A 24,921-nucleotide genomic window follows, 5' to 3' on the forward strand; every position below is an offset into this window, starting at 1 on the left:
GTATCAGCCGATACCGACGACGTGCCAATATCATCATGCATCCCTAGTTCGTTTATAGCCGGTAATGTTAGCATTTACTGTGGGCGACTGCATTCAGACTTCAATAATCATTAAAGTGGTGTTCATTAGTGAAGATTATCTTGCTGAACAAAACATGTAAGGATCATAAATATCTGTTTGCCACAGAGCTCATCTTCTGCAATAATTCAAAATCCAATGGAAAAATCTCAGGATTGTTGATGAGGGAACCAGGGCCAAGCTAACTTCCTCATCAGCCTACAGAGAAATGTCATCCCTGGTGAACTCTGGAGGTATTCAAGCACCAAATGAGGATTAATCTGCTGCTGGAAATAGTCCCCAACAAATGCAATATTTCCATCTGTCTGAGTAATGTTTGCGAAAAACTACAGTATCCAGCTGATTCAGGAAATTACTGAGCCTGTTTTATGGTACTATTTACAGTTTATGTCCTCAGCAGGACTTGGAGCTGAAAGCTACAGATGGAGTAGGAAAGTCTGAGAGAACTGAGAGACGGATACAAAACACTGCTGATGTTGTAAATACTAGAGACCATCTTGTGCTGCACTCCTGCCGCGGGACAGCAATCAGCAGTTTAGAAGGAATGCGGGCCAGGGGCGTAAAGTGGAGGTGGTGGGTTGGAGGGGTGGGGCAATGGCCAGTTCTCAATTTCTTTTCTATCACTTTGTGAGCTAATTTTTCAACACCCCATTAGCTCTTGCCACAGGAACCCACACTGTGTGGATGATGGGCACAATGTTGCATCAAGCCAAAACCTGTCTTTGTTTTCTGCCAAAAATGACACTGTCCTGTTAACAAAGTGACGGCCATGATTGGATGAGAATTTTTCTGGAATTCTCCACCTGGGAATGGTGTCCTTCAACAAATGTTTAGCAGTTGATTTTGCATCTGCATGTTCGCCTTACTTTCACACTCCCCTCCTACTTCCGGCCCTCTTACTTAGACTGCAGCCATCTTTGAACTCAACCTTTATTCTAATGAAATAACACACCTGTAAGAGTTTTGGGACTTTAACTATCACTGTTGTGGCACTATCACATTGACATAATCTATCCACAGACAGACAGACAGACAGACAGACAGACAGACAGACATATAAACACCCAAAATCAACCCAGTCTCACTCTGAAGTCGTTGAAAACAGGTACTTTGTCAGTGACTTCCAGCATCAGACACCAACGAAAGTTAAGGCGGCGGAGGTTTGTGTCGGGTGGGCGAGAGGGGATATTGGAACGGTCCAACAACCAGTGACTTTTACATGGAGAGCAGGTGTTCACTTCCGGTAGGAATGTAAAGCCAATCCCCATTTTTTCCCCTAAAACCATGTGCTTTTGTTGCCCACGTCTGTTCGCTGTTGGAGGAAAAGAACATCAATTCATTGTGTTGTACTGATGTAGTGCTTTTATTTTGAAAGAGACTGTATCAAACTGTACATTTCCTGTGAAAACAGAAGTGTATTTTGAAAACAGACAATGCATGTAACAGGCTGAAGTTGACACGGCGTCCCAGAACGTCAACAACCAACACACCCAGGGTACCTTGGACGCCATATGTGGACGTGGAAAGTCCATGACCAAACGTGGACATGTGACGAGCTCGCAGTGAGGATGATGATGGTGGATGTGTTGATTCTCTGTAACTGCAGATGTTGGTGCAGGAGTGCCAGGACATACTGTATAACTTTCATTGGAATGAATTGTGCACACTCTTGTAACATGATATCCAGCTCTGTTATGGATTCAACCTTTAAAAGCAGGTACACACACTGTCTCGTGCATGCATGACTGTCCGTTCTCTCCTCTAATGTGCAGTGTTTCAGGCTTTTTTTTGACTAAGCAGAGGAAAACATAAGTGGTGATATCCAACATGGCTGAAGAGGCAGATCAAACAACACCGCCTTCACAAATTCAAACTCAAGAAGAAATCAACAGCGCGGGCGTTGCTATACTGTACTGTGACATCTTTTCTTTACAGAGTAAAAATACCACAGCAACAAACAAACCACGGCTGGGAATTAAAAAGCAAGCTGAGACTCTCACAGCTGGATAGAACTCCTCCAGACAAACACTGCGCCGTCACACAGTCAACACAGACTCTGCCTCTGTCAGTCTATAAATGCCACATTGTATAATCAATACCTGACAATAGGCAATTGACATGCACACTCCCCCTGCATGCTGCAACCACGACCATCCACACAATATACAGCTGTTTGGAGGTGGCGAGGCCGTGTTTTGTGAGAAGTCAACATGTTTGAAAGAGTGATGCTTAACAGAATTATGTGGAGTTAGAATCTGGGAGGTCACCTTACACATTTTAAACATGAATTCCTGCGGCCATGTTTCCATCAACAACGTTTAAGGCAGAGCTGCCCCAGACTGAGAATCTTCCTAGTGGACCAGCAGTCCTCATCAGGGTCCATCGGTGGACCGACAGTCCTCATCAGGGTCCATCAGTGGACTAGTCTCCTGCATGTTTCTGATATGAATGTAATGATGAAATGATATATTTTGGTGGTTTGAGTTGAAGGTGTGAGAAAGAATAGTATCAGTAACATTGTTAACACTGAGCTACATTACAGAGAAATACAAACCGTACTAATGAACCTTCATTAATATAGGCCTATATTTTATCTCCAAGTGCACGTCACACACTGAGCGAGCCGCCTGTTAATGACGCTGTGGGCTAATGGGCATGTAGCTACTTCCATGTTTCACATGATACGTCATGTTTGTAGTCGACCAATGAAGATGAGTTTACATATCACCTTGGGTTCGTCCTTCACCTTCTCAAAATGATCCCACACTTTGGATTTCCTGCCCGACATGTTATTAACTAGCCTGTGGAATAACCACAGGTACCAGCCCTGGAGATTAACCTGACTCCTGTCTGACTGCTGAGCGTGGACACTTCCTGTGTCTGTCCTTTCAAAATAAATTCCCAAATTGTTCGGTCATATAGGTTTTGGCTTAAGTGAGAGACCAATGAAATCTTGGAGACAAATGACCTTTCTGGTCAACATTTAGGGTGCAGCCCTACTTTAAGGGTAACATATTTTGCAAAATGCACTCCTTCATGGCTGTAAACATAAAGATGTCTCCCCGGTGTCTCCAGAGACCCACAGAGGGTAAGACAAGACCATCCTCCATCTTTTTCTCCAGCTTGATCTGTTAGAAAACACAGGTAATAACAAACCAATCAGACTTACTGCTGGATACAACATCCTATCAGGGTTGCAGTGCCAAAGAACCACCTCCAGCTAGGTGACCATCTCCACCCACACAGAGGGCCTACCTAGTGATCCACCTTACTGTCTTCAATTGTGATTTCTTCCTTACTGTGCTCCGCGGCACAAGGAAAGCACACTATGTGCTCTGTTGCTGGCTGCAAGAACCAACAGAACAATCTTCATGTACTCCCATCATCTGAGAATGAGCAGAACCAGTGGATTACCTTTAGTTGTAACTAAACTGTCTTGACAACAACTGGAGAACTCTTTCTCAACAAGGGCTCAGTACACAACAGAGTTCAATTTAAAACTGAAGCTCAGGATGGACTGACGTCGCCCGGGTAGCTTATGTGTCTAGCTTTGATTGTGCTGTAGGCCCACAGGATGGATCGATGTTGGAGTGCTACATGCTCACACCTTGGCTCTGCATATCTTCACAACAAATGCTTTCTCCTTCACTGGGCTCTGTAGGTCATTTTCGTAGCCTGTAAATAAAGATGGACAGCATGACAGCCCCGAAAATGTGAAGCCAAAACATCTTGATCGCCCCCTGCTGGCTGGTTGCAGTATAGGTCATAAACCCCGCCCCCCATGTTTGCTGATGCGACACGAGCCAAACTGAAATAATCTAATTTCACATCAAATAGATCTTTTATCCAAAGATGGTTTCTGTACTTTTTTGCACTCTAGGAGGAAGCGGAGACGCATCGTGAGCCGTTGTTTTCGGTTTAACAGCAGTCATGTGGCGGATTTCATTGTAGCAGTGCAACTGATCTTTGTTACAGTGATTCTCTGGCTGAGGGATGAGAGTCAGCACCTCCAAGTCTGAGGCCATGGTCCTCTGTCGGAAACCGGTGGTTTGCCCTCTCCGGGTTGGGGGAGAGTTACTGCCTCAAGCGAGGGAGTTCAAGTATCTCGGGGTCTTGTTCACGAGTGAGGGTAGAATGGAGCATGAGATGGATCAGCAGGTCGGTGCGGCTTCTGCAGTGATGCGGGCGCTGCGCCGGTCCGTCGTGGTTCAGAGGGAGCTGAGCCAGAAAGCAAAGCTTTCAATTTACTGGTCCATCTACGTCCCAACCCTCACCTATGGTCATGAGCTCTGGGTAGTGACTGAAAGAATGAGATCGCGGATACAAGCGGTGGAAATGAGTTTCCTCCGTGGAGTGTCTGGGCTCAGCCTTAGAGATAGGGGGAGGAGCTCGGACATCCGGAGGGAGCTCGGAGTAGAGCTGCTGCTCCTTCGCATTGAAAGGGGTCAGTTGAGGTGGTTCGGGTGTCTGATCAGGATCCTCCTGGGCGCCTCCCGCTGGAGGTGTTCCGGGCACGTCCGACTGGTAGGAGGCCCCGGGGCAGACCCAGAACATACTGGAGGGATTATAGATCTCGTCTGGCCTGGGAAAACCTTGGGGTCCTCCAGGAGGAGCTGGAAAGTGTTGCTGGGGAGAGGGACGTCTGGGGTGCTTTGCTCGGCCTGCTGCCCCCACGACCCGGCCCCAGATAAGCAGATGAAAATAGGTGGATGGGTGGATTCTCAGGCTGCCAGGACTGCAGCGTAGATGTGGAAGACTCAAAACACAGACCAATAAGAGCAGACTGGGCTTTTCGTCAGGGGGGTCTTAAAAACCACAGGCAGGAAGCGCATCACAACCTGGTATCCCTGAGATTAACATTCATGGTGTTTGACTCTGGGCCCTACAGTTTAGACAATGACACCACCTTACAGTGTCGATTCAGGCAAAAACATAATCACGAGTCTTTACATTACTGTTACATTATCATCTGAATGGGGTAATTACAGCCTCGTTTGGATGAGTCCTCGGGTTCAGTGGAGGCTGGATGGCTGTGTTTGACCCTGACACTGCTGTAATGACTGAGACAATGACAGTTTGAAGAGGAGTGAGCATCATCTCCTCAGAGTTGCAGGGTTGTGTGTTTGTGTGTGTGTTGTGTGTATAAGTGTCTGTGTGCAGACTGCATGTATGTCCTGAACGCTGAGCTGTTCACAAACAATGGCCTTTCCTAAATGACCTAGATAACAGAGGCAATCTGCTCTCCCCATCGTGCGGGGAGTCACTGATGGTCCAAAGCCGTGCATCCGTCGCTCATGGGCACTCGGGCAGACGCTGGCTCTCTGACACAGAAAATCAAAGCAATCAGACCATCAGCTAGAATCAGAGCCTTTCTGGAAATGTTTGTGTGTTGTGCTCAAAGGATAAATCCACAGTGAATCACGCAGGGTAGAAATGTGCTGCTGCACTGCTCTCTGTGGATTCAAACATTCAGGCATGTTGGACTGTTGACCAAAGGGTGATGGATCAGTTAGATGAAATGCTGGAAAGGATGATTTCTTCTTGCTTTTATTCTTGTGAGCACATCCACGCTGCATTGTACAAAAATAAAAGAACACAGTGCTTTAAATGTTATCCAGCAGATTCTGCCAGCCGCACTCAAATCTGATATCTGTGAGGGGAGACAGTCACCCCCTCAAATGAATTCTGGGAAGTGTCCCTGTCGCTCTGACACTATCTGTGATCTATAACTGGGCCTTACATAAGACAATCTAGCGAGAAATTAAATGGGAAGTAAAATGTGATCATCTTATTAGACATCAGAGAGATTAGATGCAAGGTCACACACACTAAGGCCTGCAGTGGAACAGCACAGAGCGGCTCAGATATTATATAACGACCACTTTGACACGAGGTGGTTCAAGGCAGAGGAGGCTTCAGTTAAAGCATCCAGCTCAGTCTCACTGACCTCAGAGCAGCCGTGCTGGTGAATGTCTGTGAAGGCTTAATCCAAATCACTGCACTGAAGTCTTACTTGAAGGAATTTAGCTGTTCAGCTGAAAGGTTTCTTCACTTCACTCCACCACTGTGGCTGATAACACTGGTGACTACTCTATATTACAAACTACACAGCCGGCTGTATAGGACTGAATTCTTAGACCTAGACAGAGAAGATGGTATTTAGCGAGCTCTAATTATCAAATGTTGGCATGCCTAAAGGGTAACTTTGGTATTTTTCCCACATGTTTGAGTCTAAAGCCCCTTTTTCTTAAATTAATTATTGAGCTATGACCTAAAACATGTTTTGTGAGGTCACAGCAACATTGACCTTTGACCAACATTTCTAATCTGTTCATTTTTGAGTCCAAGTGGACATTTGTGTCAAATTTGAGGAAACTCCCTCAAGGCTTATGGAGATATTGTGTTCATGAGAATTAGATGGATGCAAGGTCACAGTGACCCTGACCTTTGACCACTATAATCTAATCAGTACATCGATGTGTCTACGTGGATGTTTGTGCCAAATTAGAAGAAATTCTTGTTGAGATATCACATTCACTATAATGTAAAGCACATATGGACATGCAGACCAACACATTCTCACTCCGACCTCGTCACATATTGAAAATAAATGCACTTTGTGGTACAGAACCGCAAAATTTATGTTTATTTTTTTCCTTAAACAACAAACACACATGGTTGGGTTTAGGCAACAAAAACACTGCTCAGTTTAGTCAACAAGAGGAAGTGGTTAGGTTTAGAAGAAAAACAGGGTTTGGCTTTAGAATCTTACAGGTGATGAACGTTGTGTTTGTTGGACACATCCACCACCCCTCCCAGCAGCCCCATTCGGACTTTCGCTGCCTTATCTTTCATTCTTGCCCCACCACCCTTCCCCCTGACGCCGCCAGGCACCGTTAAACTATAACGGCAACCAGACGCGTATCATGCTGACGTTAAGGACGGACAATCTGAAAACCTAATGCCTCTGACCATGGCTATTGAAGTCAAACATCGGACACCAACAAAGTTTGAAATCGCCTACAGAACTTTCTACTGTAGATGAAGTTTGAGGTTTGCTTTCTACCCAGTAAACTAGGGGTGTAACAGTACACAAAAATCTCGGTTCGGTACGTACCTCGGTACACAAGTCACGGTTCAGTTTTTGTCGGTACATTAATGAAAAAAATAGACAACTATTAAATATCTTTTACTTATTGGTAACCTTATTAAAACATACCACCACAGCAGTTAACTCTTTTTACACAGTTTTTGAGTGAAACAAATATATATAAAATCCTGCTTTTTCACATTGTTTGAATGAAAATAGAAATATAAAAGTGAAAAACAAAATCCTGCTGTTTTTTAACACATTTTTTGAATGAAAAATATAAATATACATTTCTGCTTTAACAGTTTTACTCAATTAAAATAAAAAGTACAGTGCAGCTGGTCAGCTTTAAAGCCTGCTCAGATTCAGTTTTACTAGGAACTTACTTAGCTTTCCCACTTTGTTAAAGTGCAGTAAACAAAACATGCTTATATCTAAAGTGCAGCTTAAACAATTTTACTCAGCTCCAATGGCGTTGGTTATTTCTTTAGCGCAATGGTCAGGGAAACGCTCTTTCTTTTTAAACGACGACGATATCGTAGTTTGCACCAGATTGCTTTTTCTAGTCGTGCCGGTTAACGTTCAAACTCGGGTGGTGTCGCTTTAGATGCGTTAGCATGTTAGACGTGTTTCCAAGTACATACCCGACCACTGTTCTGCAATGTCGGCACACTGCTTTTGTCTTGTCCACTTGTTTATTTCCATCTTCGTATTTTACCCTGAAACCAAAGTGTTCCCAAACGGAGGACTTAAGGTTTGCAGGTGGGTCTTCAGGTTCGTCAGGCTCACTTGCCATGTTGTCAAAATGCGAGAATGCGCTGCACAAAGTGAAAGCGGAGATTTACGAGACTCGGTCTGTCACTCAATTATGTCCGTCGGGGAACTAGATATTTTAAATGGTTCGGCTCGCAAAAATGGAATTAAAATAAAACAAAATAAAATAATATGCTGCGCCCAATAATTCGGTACAGGGTCGTGCCGAACCAAAAGTCGCGTACCGAACGGTTCGACACAAATACATGTACCGTTACGTTCCTACAGTAAACACATACAGCCAGTCACGCACTAACTCCATCAACTCCCACTTGGATTTGAGCACGTTTTGGTATCACCTCTCACTGAAAATAAAGTGAAAACTAAATAGTAACATAGATGTCCTGGGATTCTACCCTCTTCCTCTGACTGAATAACTGTATCTGTAGCTGGTGGGTCAACAGCTGAACCAGCTGCTTTTAAACTGAATACTGCAGTATTCTGTGTGCATAAGCACTTTGGGCTGAATATGATTAGCATAAGTATATCACTTGCACTCTCAAACTTATGGAAAAAAGCATTTGGGAGAGAGAACTGGGATTGCACAGTGCTAACTTGGTCTGACTTCCTGTATAATCTGTCTTGGCAGCCATGCAATAAGTAGAAAATAGAATTACTTCAACATGGGATCATTTTATTCATCCCTCAAGCCATTATCTGGGAGGCATTCAGCACCTATATAACCCTCACACACGCCTGCAATACTGTGATTTTGCTCCATTTCTCATGCCTCTTATCTTTTTTATACATTTCCAGTTAGCTTCACCCCAAAGACATTGTTCGTCATTTTCTGAAATATGCTTATTCTCTTTTTCTGAAAGTGAGATGTTCAGACTGATATCACTCTCATATCTAAATATGGAGCTAGCCCCAGGAGGCGATTAGTTTCGCTTTGCATAAAGACTGCAGGCGGGTATATCAGCTAGCCTGGCTCTTAGGTCTCAGTTTAATAGATTGAGCCACAACCTATATCAGTCATGTTTACATGGCACTTAGCAAAGTAATTGGCCAACTGCTCACAAGCAATCAGACGATCAGAAAGAAACAAGTTTATCCAAATCTAAACTGCTTTATTTGGATTTTTAAACTGAAAGTGAGCTCAAGTTCATTATTACTAGGACTCCCTCACTTGACAGGAAAACTGTGTGAGCACAGCTACAGTAAGTACAGATAAAAGATGAGACAGAAAGTGGGTTTGATCGTATAACTGCTTGAGTTTCTTGATGTCACCATGCTCCCAGATTTCAGTAGTTTACCATGAATAAATGTATTTGGAATCTGACAAACAGTGAAAGTAGTAAATGCAGGAGCAGAGTGACTCACAGCCAGGTAGAGTGCGGCGTAGACACTGAGTGCGGCCTCCTTGGATGGGAAGGTCTTGCGGGCGCGCAGGATGTCGTCCTGGTTTCCTGTGCAGGCCTCCTGGTGGCTGATGTAGCGCAGGGCCTGCTGGCAGCCCAGTGCCGTGTAGTTGGGCTTACAGACCGTCAGGAAATAGGGTGCCAGGTTCCCTGTCACTACCTGGCCTGCATTGACAAAGATGTCGACGGTGAAGAGGCCAAAGGTGTAAACTCCTGGGAGGAAAAAAGAAGATGTTAAGAGGGACACATGGGACAGACAGAGCTACTGTCAGCAGCAACGTTTGCGATATCAAGACTGAAAAGGTGGAGCTTGTTCAAAATACTAAGCTGTGTGGGTTGTCCCTCCACCAGCCTTCTTAGCCACTGTTATCATGAACCTCATCAGCTTAATAGGAGGAAGCTGTATTATAATCTCTGACTCGACAATTATTATTACGCCTGGCTCACAGAATTCTTTTTGGAGGAATGAAACATCTTGAAGCTTAACCTTTGACCTTCAACCACCAAATTCTAATCAGTTTATTCTTCCGTCCAAGGGACATATGTGTCACATTTAAAAAAAAATCCATTAAGGTTCTTGAGATATCATATTTACAAGAATCAGACAGATGCAAGGTCACAGTGACCTTGACCTTTGACCACCAAAATCTAATCAGTTCATCCTCGAGTCAGAGTGAATGTTTGTGTCAAATTTGAAGAAATTCCCTCACGGTATGCACAAAATGAGACAGACAAGGCCATAATGACCTTGACCTGTGACCACAATAATCTAATCAGTTAATTTGTGGCACCTTGTATCGTAGCCTTGGCCACCGGTGTATGAATGGGTGAATGTGACTCGTACTGTAAAAAGCGCTTGGAGTGGTTGGATGATGCTATATAAGTGCAGTCCACTTGCAGCACAACGTTCAGGTTACTGCTGCCTGGTTTCTGCCTCCTGCACTGTAGAGGGAATAGCTAGCTAAAATATATCAAAAATAAAATTTCGGCTCTGACAGGATAATCAAACTTTGAGGATGATGTTGCTCCAAGGCTGTTTTATGAATTGATCTTTTTCTTTACTGCACATGAAAACATGTCTAACTGAGTGAATTCATACACCAGTAAAATCAGCTCATAAACTGTTTTCCTGGCATGCTTTGTTTGGTTGCCATGGTCACACTGTGAGTCATAATCAACCCAGACAGTGGTGTCAAATAGCTGTGCGTGTCCATGAGAGCGGCAGCCATCGTCTCCCTCCTTGCTGCGCCACACCTGCCGTCATGTTTGTTAGGAACACTGAAGGCTGATGTAAAAAATACTCAGTCGGACATACCTTCATAGAGACTGTATGTCTGTTCACTACAGAGCCTCTACATGTAACCAAGAGGAGTAGGTGGAGTATTCACAACACACCCACATCAGGATCAGTGCAAACGGTCACATCACTGTGGCGCTATCAGCCATTACTGCCTGTGTGTCCCTGTGTCATTTTATTTTTATTAATCTCATTTTGCAAAGTTATGATGCTTACAGGGAAGATTTTCTTTCCCCACAAAATGATCAGCTTAGCTCTTATTACCAGGTCGTCAAATACCAACGCTTTGTCACGCCCCTTGTGATGTGATGTCAACACCGAAGACGCCCTTTAGCGTGTGTGTGAGACTCATCAGGCTTTCAGATAACTCCAGTGGAAACCGATCTGCAGCAAAACTTTAATCTGAGAGAAACTGATGCAGCATGAAGAGCTAGAAAGTCTGCACAGGGTGTGACGGAGGGGAGGGGTCAGACAACACTGCACTTTCACCCAAGAGCAGCGCTGCAGTCAAGACCACCTAAACTGAGACCACATCAAGACCAAGACCAGAATGTGTTGAGACCAAGTCAAGACCAAGACCAGAATGTATCGAGACCAAGTCAAGACCAAGACCAGAATGTATTGAGACCAAGCCAAGACCAAGACCAGAATGTGTTGAGACCAAGTCAAGACCAAGACCAGAATGTGTTGAGACCAAGTCAAGACCAAGACCAGAATGTATCGAGACCAAGTCAAGACCAAGACCAGAATGTGTTGAGACCAAGTCAAGACCAAGACCAGAATGTATCGAGACCAAGTCAAGACCAAGACCAGAATGTATTGAGACCAAGTCAAGACCAAGACCAGAATGTATGTGGACCAAGTCAAGACCAAGACCAGAATGTATCGACAATAGGTCAAGACCAATACCAGAATATATGTGGACCAAGTCAAGACCAAGACCAGAATGTATCGAGACTAGGTCAAGACCAAGACCAGAATGTATCGAGACCAAGTCAAGACCAAGACCAGAATGTATTGAGACCAAGTCAAGACCAAGACCAGAATGTGTTGAGACTAACTCAAGACCAAGACCAGAATGTATGTGGACCAAGTCAAGACCAAGACCAGAATGTATCGACAATAGGTCAAGACCAATACCAGAATGTATCGAGACCAAGTCAAGACCAAGATCAGAATGTTTCGAGACCAAGTCAAGACCAAGACCAGAATGTATGTAGACCAAGTCAAGACCAAGACCAGAATGTATCGACAATAGGTCAAGACCAATACCAGAATGTATCGAGACCAAGTCAAGACCAAGACCAGAATGTATTGAGACCAAGTCAAGACCAAGACCAGAATGTGTTGAGACTAACTCAAGACCAAGACCAGAATGTATGTGGACCAAGTCAAGACCAAGACCAGAATGTATCGACAATAGGTCAAGACCAATACCAGAATATATGTGGACCAAGTCAAGACCAGAATGTATGTGGACCAAGTCAAGATCAAGACCAGAATGTATTGAGACTAGGTCAAGACCAAGACCAGAATGTATGTGGACCAAGCCAAGACCAGAATGTGTTGAGACTAATTCAAGACCAAGATCAGAATGTATCGAGACCAAGTCAAGACCAAGTCCAGAATGTGTTGAGACTAACTCAAGACCAAGACCAGAATGTATGTGGACCAAGTCAAGACCAGAATGTATGTGGACCAAGTTAAGACCAAGACCAGAATGTATTGAGACTAGGTCAAGACCAAGACCAGAATGTATGTGGACCAAGTCAAGACCAAGACCAGAATGTATTGAGACTAGGTCAAGACCAAGACCAGAATGTATCGAGACCAAGTCAAGACCAGAATGTATCGAGACCAAGTCAAGACTAAGACCAGAATGTATGTGGACCAAGTCAAGACTAAGACCAGAATGCATGTGGACCAAGTCAAGACTAAGACCAGAATGTATGTGGACCAAGTCAAGACCAGAATGTATCGAGACCAAGTCAAGACCAGAATGTATGTGGACCAAGTCAAGACTAAGACCAGAATGTATGTGGACCAAGTCAAGACTAAGACCAGAATGTATGTGGACCAAGTCAAGACCAGAATGTATCGAGACCAAGTCAAGACCAGAATGTATGTGGACCAAGTCAAGACTAAGACCAGAATGTATGTGGACCAAGTCAAGCCTAAGACCAGAATGTATGTGGACCAAGTCAAGACCAGAATGTATCGAGACCAAGTCAAGACCAGAATGTATCGAGACCAAGTCAAGACCAGAATGTATCGAGACCAAGTCAAGACCAGAATGTATGTGGACCAAGTCAAGACTAAGACCAGAATGCATGTGGACCAAGTCAAGACTAAGACCAGAATGCATGTGGACCAAGTCAAGACTGAGACCAGAATGTATTGAGACCAAGTCAAGACCAAGACCAGAATGTATTGAGACCAAGTCAAGACCAAGACCAGAATGTGTTGAGACCAAGTCAATAATAAGTGTTCGTCTTTGATGAACTGGGAGTGAGAACAGATTAAAATGACGGACAGCACGTGAAATGGCCCATTCTGTAACAGAAACCTACGAGCCGGTCTCTGTTCTGTCCGTGGTCTCTCCTCTCCAATCTTCTAAAAAAGACACATGGTGTTGAGACACTGGCAGAGTGCTTCGTAAAACATCAAGGACGGGACATAAATCATTCAACCGACTCGTATTTTCAGTGTGGATGATTCCCTTTAACACCAGAGGAAGGCCATTCGTCCCACAGCAGAGACCTGCTGCTCCTCACACTGTGACGCTGCATAAAACAGGTCCGCTGTCCACAGGGACACCTCAATCCCCTGCTCCTCACACACACCAACACACACACACACACACACACACACACACACACTGTGCAATAGTCGCCCAGGTGCCATATACTGCTCTTAACCAAACCAGCCAGGCTTTACGTCTCTGTGATTGAAGGGCTTTAACAGAAATAATTGCTTCCCTCCTACGAGAGCCCGGCCCTCTGTCACACTAAATTACCAAACAGGCGCTTAGTCAGACAACTCTCTCTCTCCCTCTCACACACACACACACACACACACACACACACAGAGGGGTGTTCATCACACCAAACACACACACATACTTTTCCAGGTTGCATTATTTGCTGGGGCAACAATAGCAGCTTTTCCAATCACTGTCAAGTGTTTGTGCTGCTGCAAACTAATTTAAGCCGGGCTTTGAAGCGCATTTAGCTGGAAGACATTCATGAAAACGGGCAACGAGGCGTCACGGCTGTTGAGCAAGGCACATCTTTCGCCCTCCTCGCACAAGTTCTTGTTTTAAATGTCGCCATCTAAGTCATTGCCTTTCCTTTCTCGTTCCTCATCAGCCACACAGAGGAGCGGTGTGAGGCTCCACATGCTGACAGGTCCATTTCTTAACAAGCATCAAATAGGTTTTGTCAAGCGCTGTGTGACTCATTCGCCGAGCGCTCGCCGCACAGTGCATGGTTCCAACGCTGTCCCACTTTCTCCGACACGAACGTGGAAATGTGGGCACTCTGTGTTTTACAGACAACTTACACTCGCTGGCTAACCCCCCTCTCCCTCATCGTGTCGGGCTTTGGGAACGCAGAGAGGGACGGCCAAAATTGCTTATTAGAGCATGAATCTAATTCAGTTTCCCTGCTTCAAACAATGCCATGATCTGCTGCAGAGCCACTTTGTAGCCATGCATGTGTATGTGTGCGCTGTTGTCTAAGTACGCAAGCTTGTTGGGTATATTTGATCCTCCAGTCTTTGTGTATATGAACGTGTGTGTGTTGGAGGGTGAGCAGGGCTGAAGCAATGCACCTCTTCTTTGATCCGGTGCCAGCGTCTCCACAATGCTGCAGTGTAATGCACAACCCAGTCAGTCTCAAAGTTATCACAGTCTCCCAGACTCCCTGCGTGCTCACAATCACGTTGACACGCACACAGTCGTAGGTAGAGACATCAGAACACTGGGCTGAGAGGTGAATATAAAGATGTGACTAAGCTCCATGTCTCAGACCTAAACACAATGAAATAAATAGAGTGCGTATTCAATTGAGTGAAATATAGAAATATGACAAAGATTGAATTTGGAGGTTTTTCCCTTTAAGCATTCATGTACAGTCAGTTAGTATAAAAGAGGTACTTTGCTGATTCTCAACCAGCTTTGAATCATAAACCTTCCTCTGTCTGACCAGTGCGCCGGATCTCCCAGCTCAAAATTTGCTGGCTGTTGCTTAAACTACAAACAGAACCTTTTCAATGGTGGCTGATCCCGTCCTCTGGAGCTCCTGGACCTCTTTGTTTTCCCAGTTTGCTGACATTTTCGACTGCTGTTTTCCTTCTTTGAGTTAGCTACTAACTGCTATCAGCTACTTTTTAAGTCTCCTTACACTTTGATCTCTGCCATAAAAATGGTCCGCCCGTGCCTACGTTGGTATTTTTGCTTATTGTGATGTCATTTCTTGGAGTATGTTCAGATGCTCCGTATCCCTAACATCTGTACAACCTAAGCTGAGAGGTTATGGAAGGCAATAAACCAAACAAAACAACTGATAAAAGCACTGAATATGTGTCAGTGGCTCAGTCCTCAGGGACTTGGCTTGGGAGCTGGAGGACCAAGAGTGTGGACTAATAGCTGGAGAGCCACTGCTGAGGTGCCCTTGAGCGAGGCACTGAACCCCAAACTGCTCGGGGTGCCTGTCCAAGGCAGCCCCCTCACTCTGACATCTCTCCGTTTAATGTATAGGTAATGTTTGTGCATGTGTGTGTGTATATCAGGCATGTGTGTATATGACAACGAAGTGGAAATATTTAATTTTCATTGGGGATTAATAAAGCACATTTTTCTTCTTAAAAATAAATACAAAAATCAGATGCTACATGATGAATGAATGAACATCATGAGCCAAAAGATTTTTAAATATAGAAACACAGACAAATTTTTGTTAGCACTGTTCATTCTGGCGTCACCATGTGTTTTTTACGAGTGTACGATGTGATGAAACAGAAGAAAGAAGCCTTTCTGCTGCAAAAATAATGAATGCGCGCTAATATTGCGCTTATTCTAGATCAGTATAAACAGGATAATGCATGCAAGGATGTCCTGCAGCCATTATGAGGAAATTCTCGGGGCAATTATGGCAAAAACCCCACTACGCTACGGTAATGACCATTTTTGTCAAAGTAAACTTTAAACTTTTCCATTTGCAGTTTTATATTTGGCAGTATGGCTCTGTTCTGGGGCCTCTCTGCCTTTCCTTGGGTTATGCAGGAAGCCTTCTCTGCCCTTCCACACGCATATGAGGAAAGCCTGAGGCGGAGAGAGCAAACCCTTCTGCCCTTCCATGCGCCTACAAAAAAAACAAAAAAAAAAACAAAAAAAAAAACAGCCTAAGGCAGGGAGAGCAGCAGCAAAGATCCCTCGGGAACAGAACAGAGCAGCATCAGTGACAAACAGAAATGACACTGATAAGTCAGACACAGCATGAAAAGGAGGAGCTGGGGTGGAGGCAGGTTGCAAAGCAGCTTGACAGAGGAAGCAGCAACAGTAGGCAGGACAGAGCAGTTTAAACAGGGCGCCCTGAATAAGAGTTGCCAGTTGGTTGGATAGAAAGTTGCATGTAGCTGGGAGGTGAGCTGAGTTTTACATCGAGTCCTGCCTTTCTGCTTAGGCCTGAGGAAGGGCAGAGAGGCCCCAGAACAGAGCCATAGCACTAAATATAATACTGCAAATGAAAATTAAGTTTTCGTTGACGTCTTCCTGACTGAACTGCATCTACAGTCTCTTGTGCTTCCTGACCATGGTGGGGGAGCTTAAGTTTACACACAGCCCACTGTATGCATCTGCACTGCAACGTTCCTTCAAGAATGTTTTACTGTACAGCGAGCTCTGGGTGTTAAGAGCTTAGTTCAGACCAACATGTGAGGCTGTGGGCATGATCATTAAGTAATAAGGTGCAGCCCAGGTCTGGTCTGGTAAACAAAGTGACCCAAAGTGTTCATTCTGCTTTAACAGTTTTATTGTTTCTCAGCAGAGAGCAATTAGGAAAAGACGTTGCAACCGTATTTTTTTTTTTTTTTTTTTTGGTCCCCGGCTAATTATTCTCTGAATGAAATGAAATGTATGCACATGTGTACAGTAGCACCAGACCTCCCACCTCTGAAAAATAGTGCTCTCCCTGGGAGCTGCAGTGTAAATCCATCACTGCCCATAAGGTTCAGAAAATGTAGATATAAAGTTCTGTTTTTCTAATCCAGTGTCTGAGCAGCTGCAGGTATTATCAGATTGTACACACATTGTAATCAGTATTTAATCTTTTTAAATATGTTCTGCTTAAATGCAAATGAAATCACACACAATCTGAAATCTCTCCAAGGATTCGGGCTCTTTTTATTTACTGTCACTCTATGTGTTTTTACAGCTGCACCGTGGTGAGAACAGCCATTTTCCCTGCTACAATTCAGTCTGCTGATAAGTGTCGCCAAGTGGCATCATTACAGCAATTAGCCTTCCAGTATTGATAGAAATGATTCAGCCCTGAATTCTTTAGCACGAGTAACAATAAGGAAAGTGCCGAGAGGAACACGCTGAGCATCAGTAAGAAAACATGTCTCAGTCCCCATAAAAAACATAAAACAATCATCATATTAGTAATTAATATTACATCAGTGTCTCTTTAAATCTCCAACCAGCTGCTATTTTAAAGTGCCACTCTGCTGGTTTTACAAGTCAGACAGAATAAACTGGAGGCCCAGACACACCAAACTGTCTTCAGAGAACTACTGAGAACGAAGGCCCCCTGCTGTGTCACCCGACGAAACCGTGTCTCAGCCAAAAAAGCACGTATGTTCTTCGCCCTGTGTGACAGGAAATAACTCCGTAGACAGCGATAAGACAGTGGTCTGTAATCATCGTTCAAAAAGGGAAACCTGAAGACGGTTTTGACTGTAGTGAGCCAGTTAGCACATTAACAACACAATGCAATGTTGAAAGAACTAAGGCTGTAAACTTTTGGTCAGTCGGTCGATGGTTTGGTTATGTACTTGTCGGACCAAATTCTCATTGATCGGACAATACCTGGTGTTGCATGTTCTCCCTGTGTCAGCGTGGGTTTCCTCCAGGTGCTCCAGCTTCCTCCCACAGTCCAAAGACATGCAGGTTAATTGGTGACTCTAAATTGTCCGTAGGTGTGAATGTGAGTGTGAATGGTTGTCTGTCTCTATAGCCCTTTTTAATTAAGAACTGTGCAAATTTGCAGGAAAGCCCAGTCAGTGTTTTTTCAGCATTGGCAGTATAAAAACAAAATCGGGGAGTGCAGCAAAATGCCGCCTACCTACTTTTGTTTATACAGAATGTGCCTTTTTCGGGGCAATGGGGGGCGTGAGCAAGTAACAAAACGTGTAGCTCAGCGTGTGACGTAAACAGTGACGTGGGAGGGAAGCCGCGGCTGGTCAGTCCTTCGGTGATTCTCTCATAAGTCGGCCCGTTCTTCACCGTCCCCGTCATCTGACAGTTAATGGCCTCTTCGTTTGCGAGGACAAGGAGGGCGCACAATTCCTTGTCTCCCCAGTTGCTCATCTTTACAGTGTCTGTCAGGTTTGTGTTTCCCTCTTGCTACTAGCTGCTCACTAATTCCTGCTATCAGCTGTTTCCTGTTTATCCACCGCCACTGTTTATCCACGTGCGGCGTCATCAACAGCCCCTCCCACAAGTCATCAACAGTCCATGAACATTTCGATCTATGAAAATATGATTCCAAGTTCACACACACTTTTAAAGGGTAGAATTCGTATTTTTAACATGGATCCTATTTTCCCACATTTTTGTGTCTCAGTGAATCATGGGAACATTTTTGAAACTGGTCAGTATTGACCCAGACTGCTGCAGCCGCAAACTACGCTACGGTGTCACCACTTGGGGCAATTGAGCACTGTCAATTTAGGTTCAATAGAACTTCCTGTTTTGGCCACTGACAGGCTGAGATTGTTAGTATGTGACAACATTATGGAAAAGATCCCTACAGAGAGAGTTGTTTGTAAGAGAGTAAGATTCTGTTTGTTTAACCAGAAACAGCCCCAAAATCACCGTAACCAAACCCACCAGACTCCATTTTAAAAAACAGCAATTTTAGCATGCATAGAGTCGGCGTATTTTCAAATCTAACTACGTGAATAAAGTGTTTATTTCAACCAAACCAGAACTGGCGATTTTTGAAACACTGGAAAAATCATCAAGGTGGTTTTGTGAGTTTTATTTTGCTTCTGTTGACTTTGAATAAAGCGTGTTTTGCGATGATAAAATGACTGTTTATTTACATGGAGTCTGGTGGGTGTGTTGTGGTGAGTCTTCTTAATGAACAAAAAGGATCTTACTCTTTATTAAAAACGCCCATCTTTGTAGTGATCCTTTCCATAATGCTGTCAGACAATTAATATAATATTTTGAACCTGTTAGTGACCAAAAGAAGCTCTTTTAGTGGATGTTAGTTGATGGTGCACAATTGCCCTTGGTGACTACACTGCAGCCTGTTTTGTCGCTGCTGTCTGCAGCAGTCTTGCTCAGTGCTGGACCAATTTCAGAATTTGTTGTTCCCATTGGTCACTTTGACACAAAAACATGGGGAAATAGGGGGCAGGTTGAATAATACTGAAGTTGCCCTTTAATGTGCAGTTATAAGACAAGAAGCGATTAATGTGTCCAGTTTGTTTGGAATAAACTGAAGCAATCACACCCTCAGACTCGGAGTTAAATGCAAAAACACATCAGCAGCAGCAGCAGCAGCAGGGATGAGCATGCTGCATGGAAGGTGAAGAAAAAACCGAGCTGGCTGAGCATTACCATATTGAGAGATAATATTTAGAACATGTTCAAAGAGTATTCAGGGTGCAGAGCAACCTTGAGAGGGAGGTCAAATCCAACCAGAGGAACAGACTGTCAGAGCAGAGCTGAGCTGCATTCAGCAGCCACAAACACTTTCAGCAACACTGCAGTCTCTGGAGACGCTGCTCTTACTGACAGAGGAGTGTGACATAGATTATAAAACGTTAATGCTGAGAGGTGGAGGGAAAGAGAGGCAGGGCACGTCTCTGGTAGCGTTGATTGTTGATGATGGCGGACAGCTCTTGGTGAAATTAACTGCAGTGACTCACAGATGGTTGTTTGTATTTATAAGATGGGCTTCAAGTAAATATGTTAAAAAAATCAAGAAATGGCTGTGGCAGGATTTGGCATCCTCATAACACCCAACAATCCATGATGAGCCTCCAAACTTTTAGGAGCTTTGCTGCAATTTTAAATCCACTGTTGGAGTTATTTCACTGTGGTGCTGAAAACCTAAAGCTGAGATGGTGAAGTTGTTTCCCTCACACCCATAAAGCTAATAGAGTTTATGACTCTGTGATAACAAACCAAACCATCTCAACAGAAACTAGATAAGGCCTCCTGGATGTATGTCTTCAAGAACCAGTGAAGTTGCAGTTACAGTTTACTTGGACGTTGCTGCAAAGACACTAAAAATTCTGAAATGAGGACACTTCACAGACGTCTTCAACCTGGCAGCACAGAGGATCTCTACAGTCAGCCAAGTTTCAAGAGTCACCAATTCAGTCTCTGACCAAATGTCTCTCCTTCTGTTCCTGTGATATGACGTTAAATAAACAGACAGAAAACATTATGATGTCACAGTGAAGCTGACCTTTGACCTTCTGGATATAAAATGTCATCTCGGCCATTTTACTATATCACACATTTGTGTAAAATTTTGTCATAATAAGTGTTTAAAGTCTTGAGTTATGGACAAAAACATCTTTGTGAAGTCAGACTGACCTTCAACCACCAAATTCTAATCAGTTCATCGTTGAGTCCAAGTGGCCGTTTGTGCCAAATTTGAAAAAACTTCCCTCATGGTGTTCTTTAGGTTATAGTTGTCACATGGATGAAGCAGATGTGGTCACAGTGACCTTTGACCACCAAATTGTAATCAGTTCAGTCCAAATGGATGTTTGAGCACAGAGAGGCAGTCAGAGCTACAGGCTAGTTCATATGACGTTTTTCCAAACAACTTTTTATGTCGCGGCTTCAGCACACTTGGATCACTACGGACGAGCATGTTGGAGATATTTTGTGGACTCAATTTTGTGTTCTTGGACGTTAGTCTGGGGCGCCGTCAGCCTCCATTAGGTGTGCTAACCGCTCCCCCCGCCGATCTCTGCAAGTGATGTGAGGACTCTAAAACTTCACCTGAGCCTCCGTCAGCATATGGGTGAGTAGATAATGGCTGAACTTTCATTTTTGGGTGCACTATCCCTTTAAGGTGTTCTTGAGATTTCACGTTCACATTAACAAGACAGACGCAAGGTTACACTGCCTTGACCTTTGACCGCCAAATTCTGATCAGTTCACAGTTGAGTCTAAGTGGATGGTGTTCCACATTTGAAGGAATTTTCTTGATGTGTTCTTGAGATATCGCATTTATGAGAATGAGATATACGAAAGGTCACAGTGACCTTTGACCACCAAATTCTAATCAGTTCATCGTTGAGTTCAAGTGGACGTTTGTGCCAAAATTCGAAAATATTGCCTTAAAAGAAATGGCCACTTTAGAATGAAAATACAGACAGTACTTACTGACCCTCACACCAACAAGAAGTCCAGTGTAGTTTTTAATCCACAAAACCCGTTCGGGGTATCGGAGGATAACAGCTAGCCGGAGTAACAGCTACACTTTAAATGCATGGAACCCACAGTGGACGGTCTTTTCAAGTCAATGTTGCATGCCGCGGCTTCAGGGCACTTGGATTACGACAGACAAGCCGTTCTGACGTTTTTGAAATGCATTAGGGGAGTTTTATTACATTTTCAAAATGTGGGTTCCATGCACTTCAAGTGTATGGAAAAATCCGGCTAGCTGTTATCCTCCAATACCCCGAATGAGTTTTGTGGATTAAAAAACTACACTGGACTTCTTGTTGGCGTGAGGGTCAGTCAGTACTGTCTGTATTTTCATTCTAAAGTGGCCATTTCCTTTAAGGTGTTCTGGAGATATCAACTTCACAAGAATGGGACATAGACAACAAGAAAACATAACGCCTCTGACCACCGCTGTCATAGGCGTGGAGGCATAAATATATATCACAGTCTGAGTATTAATTGACATACTTCCTATCCACAGGGCGGTTGTCTAAATGTTCATGAAGATGTTTACAGAGCGACTGGTGCTGAAAAGAAAGGGTCTTTATCAATAGTGCTGGTGCACTTTACAACCATGTACAATAACATTTCTTTGTGTTCCTGCAGGGTTAGCCTCACACTGTTTTAAACATTAATGTTTTGTGGACTCTTACATAATGTCACTGAAACAGGGGGCTGTGCATGAACTTCCTAAATCTAAAGTTCAACAAGCAAAGCCTTAAAACCCATGACGGTAAAAACACTGCTGAAGTTGAGTGTGAGAGAGCGCCACGACCCTCGGCTGTGTTCTAAATTTAATCTTTCCCAAACAGCACGGCCCTGTGAGTCATTATGCAAAGCAACGGCAGGCCTGAGTGAGAGAGGGAAGGGCTGTGGAGCTGCGAGATGGCCGGGCTCACATGATGCTGCGCTGCTCTCCAGCAGATGTAAACGCTGGCAACAAGCATGTGCAAACATGCAGAACACGATGTGCATGAATACACACACTTGGGCACACACACAGAAATACATACGCGCGGCCAAAGCACGCACATGGAACGTGTCACATGCGAACGCTGGCATACTCTGACATTAGCAAAGAGAGGCAAGAAAAACAGCAAAGAGAGGATGTGTGAGCAGCTAGGCTGAAACAATTCAGCTACTGCATGACAGCTGGAGGACACAGCAGAGCATTCTGGGTGAAAGAGTAACAGCTTCTCTCTGATGCTGATGCTGCTTTATACTTAAACCTTCAATAACAATTCATCAGGACATATTTTATATTTGACAGTCGCAGTGACCGGTTACTGCCCAGGTAAAGATTTTAAAATAAAACGTAAAAATAAAAATAATAAAACAGGATGAGCTTATAAAACTCAATGCATTGTTGTTGATTAAATCAGTGGTTTCAAATGTCTTTGGTTTGTGACTCCTTATAAACTAGAATTACTGCCCCACTGTTGTTGACTCCGCCCACCTTCATTATTTTATCCTGTTAGACATTTGTGTGAAGTTTTGTCCTAACTGGCATCTGAATTCTTGAGTAACGGCCAAAAAAATATTTTGTGAGGTCACACTGACCTTGACCTTTGACCTTCAACCTGCAAAAATCCAATCAGTTTATTCTTCAGTCCAAGTGGACGTTTCTGCCAAATCTAAAGTAATTCCCTTTGGTTGTTCACGAGATATGTTTGTTAAAGAGAGTGAGACAGACAAGGTCACAGTAACCGTGACCTTTTACTTTCAACCAGAAAATCAGTTTATTCTTAAGGTCAAGCAAACATTTGTACCAAATATGAAGAAATTCCCTCTCTGTGTTCTTGAGATATCGCATTTATAAAAATGAGCCAGACAAGGTCACAGTGACATAATAACACCAAATTGTCATCAATTCATCCTACAGTTCAAGTGGACGTTTGTGCCACATTGTTAGACATTCCCTCATGGCATTCCTGAGATGTTGCATTTACGTGCAACCCGAAATTATAAAGCTGCTGGCCACGGTGGATCAATCAGCGCAGTTTCAAGGTGAACACCCACGATTAGTGTACGAATTCCTGAGTTATGGCCAAAAACATATTTTATGAGGTCAGTATGAAAGTCATCAGGTGATCTATGGCTAAGTACCACATCCACAGGTCAGGGTTAGGATGGGTCTTGGGAGTAAAATGAATGAACCTTCCATGAAAGCAAAGACAGAGAAGCCTCTTCTCAGTCTGAGATGGGCGTTGATGTGACATACGAAACACAGCTGCTCAATTTCCCCATCTGCTTCCCCATCTGCTTGGATGTGATGTGTCATCTTCACTGTGACTTTCTCACTAAATGCATCCGTGGCGAGAAGAGATCTTTATTCATTCTTCATCATTGTGTTCCTTTGTTCTGGAAACACCCTCTGGCTATTAGATATTGTGTCAAATGTGTTTTGGAAGTCGGAGGAATCCAAGCTGAAAAAGACTTTGGTCCAATTCCCATTTGGGACTGTCTTATCCACTGAAAGGAAGAGAGTCCCAGATGCATCTCAAAGTGTGGGGAGGGGGCTGTGTGCTGCTCTTTGTTTTTAAAACAGGGAAGCTAGTAGTTTAGTAAAGGGTATTTGCATACTAACATTTGCTAATTATTACTAAAAGTAAGGTAGAGTCAAGGCCATCCTGTAGTTGTTTAAACATTTCACTCAGGAGATACAATGTTCCACCTCACCGCAACACTGGTGTAGATACCCTGAGCAGCCAAGAAGGCTTTGTATGGCACTTTTCAAAACACAGTTACAAAGAACATTGTGGGACAGATAAAATACTGTACACTATCAACATAAAAACACCAATAAGAAACATAAAAAATCACTGAACATATGGTAAGATCGGCTAAAACAAATTATGTAATAAAATTAAATGAATAATAAAATCTATAAAGGGGGGATAGAAGCTAAACACACAACAGATTTACTGTAAAAAGCCTTCCTGTAAAAGCATGTTTTGAGGAGTGAAATGAAGACACTGAGTTTGCTAAACCGAGTTCCACAGCTGCAGGGCTCTAATGGAAAATGCCCGGTTTCCTTTTGTAACAAGGTGGGCTTTGGGAACAGTTAGGAGGGTCCTACCTGAGGAGCACAGGCAGCAGCTGGGTGCTATGTTGGAGCATGGCCATGTAGGGCTTTATAAGTAATTAGCAAAACTTTAAAATCAATTCTAAACCAAACAGGTTGCCGATGTAGCGTTACAACTCTGGGAGGTGTATGGTCTTGTCACTTGGACTTGGTTAAAAATCTGGCAGCCGAGTTTTGAACAAGCTGGAGACAGGAAATGACCTTTTGACTGAGCCCTGAATACAGAGAGTTACAGTAATCCAGACGTGCCAAGATAAAAGCATAGATGACTTTTTTAAGGTTCGCTTGAGACAACAAAAATTTGCAATGTTTGTAATTTGAAGAAAGCATGATTGCATGACCTTGGTTATTTGTATGTCGAAACAGAGTCAAAGATGACAGCCAAATTGTGGGCAGAACACTTTACATCAGAGGACAGGTTCCTGAGGTTCTATATGAAGTCAGGGGTCAGGTTTGGGGGGCCAAAAAAGGACCTCAGATTTAGACTCACTGAGC

At 43.7% G+C, this 24,921-nt stretch overlaps 1 protein-coding gene across 2 annotated transcripts in view; it reads right to left on the reverse strand.

The window, feature by feature from the left end:
• plppr5b (phospholipid phosphatase related 5b) overlaps positions 1 to 24,921 on the reverse strand; it is a 173,469-nt gene that overhangs the window by 32,433 nt on the left and 116,115 nt on the right. For both annotated transcript variants that reach the window (XM_049565616.1, XM_049565617.1), the window contains one exon: positions 9,305 to 9,555. In XM_049565616.1, the coding sequence (XP_049421573.1) occupies positions 9,305 to 9,555 (251 nt within the window). The remainder of the gene's footprint in view (positions 1 to 9,304; positions 9,556 to 24,921) is intronic.

This window comes from Epinephelus fuscoguttatus, linkage group LG21, assembly GCF_011397635.1.
Source record: "Epinephelus fuscoguttatus linkage group LG21, E.fuscoguttatus.final_Chr_v1".
NCBI classification, from domain to species: domain Eukaryota; kingdom Metazoa; phylum Chordata; class Actinopteri; order Perciformes; family Serranidae; genus Epinephelus; species Epinephelus fuscoguttatus.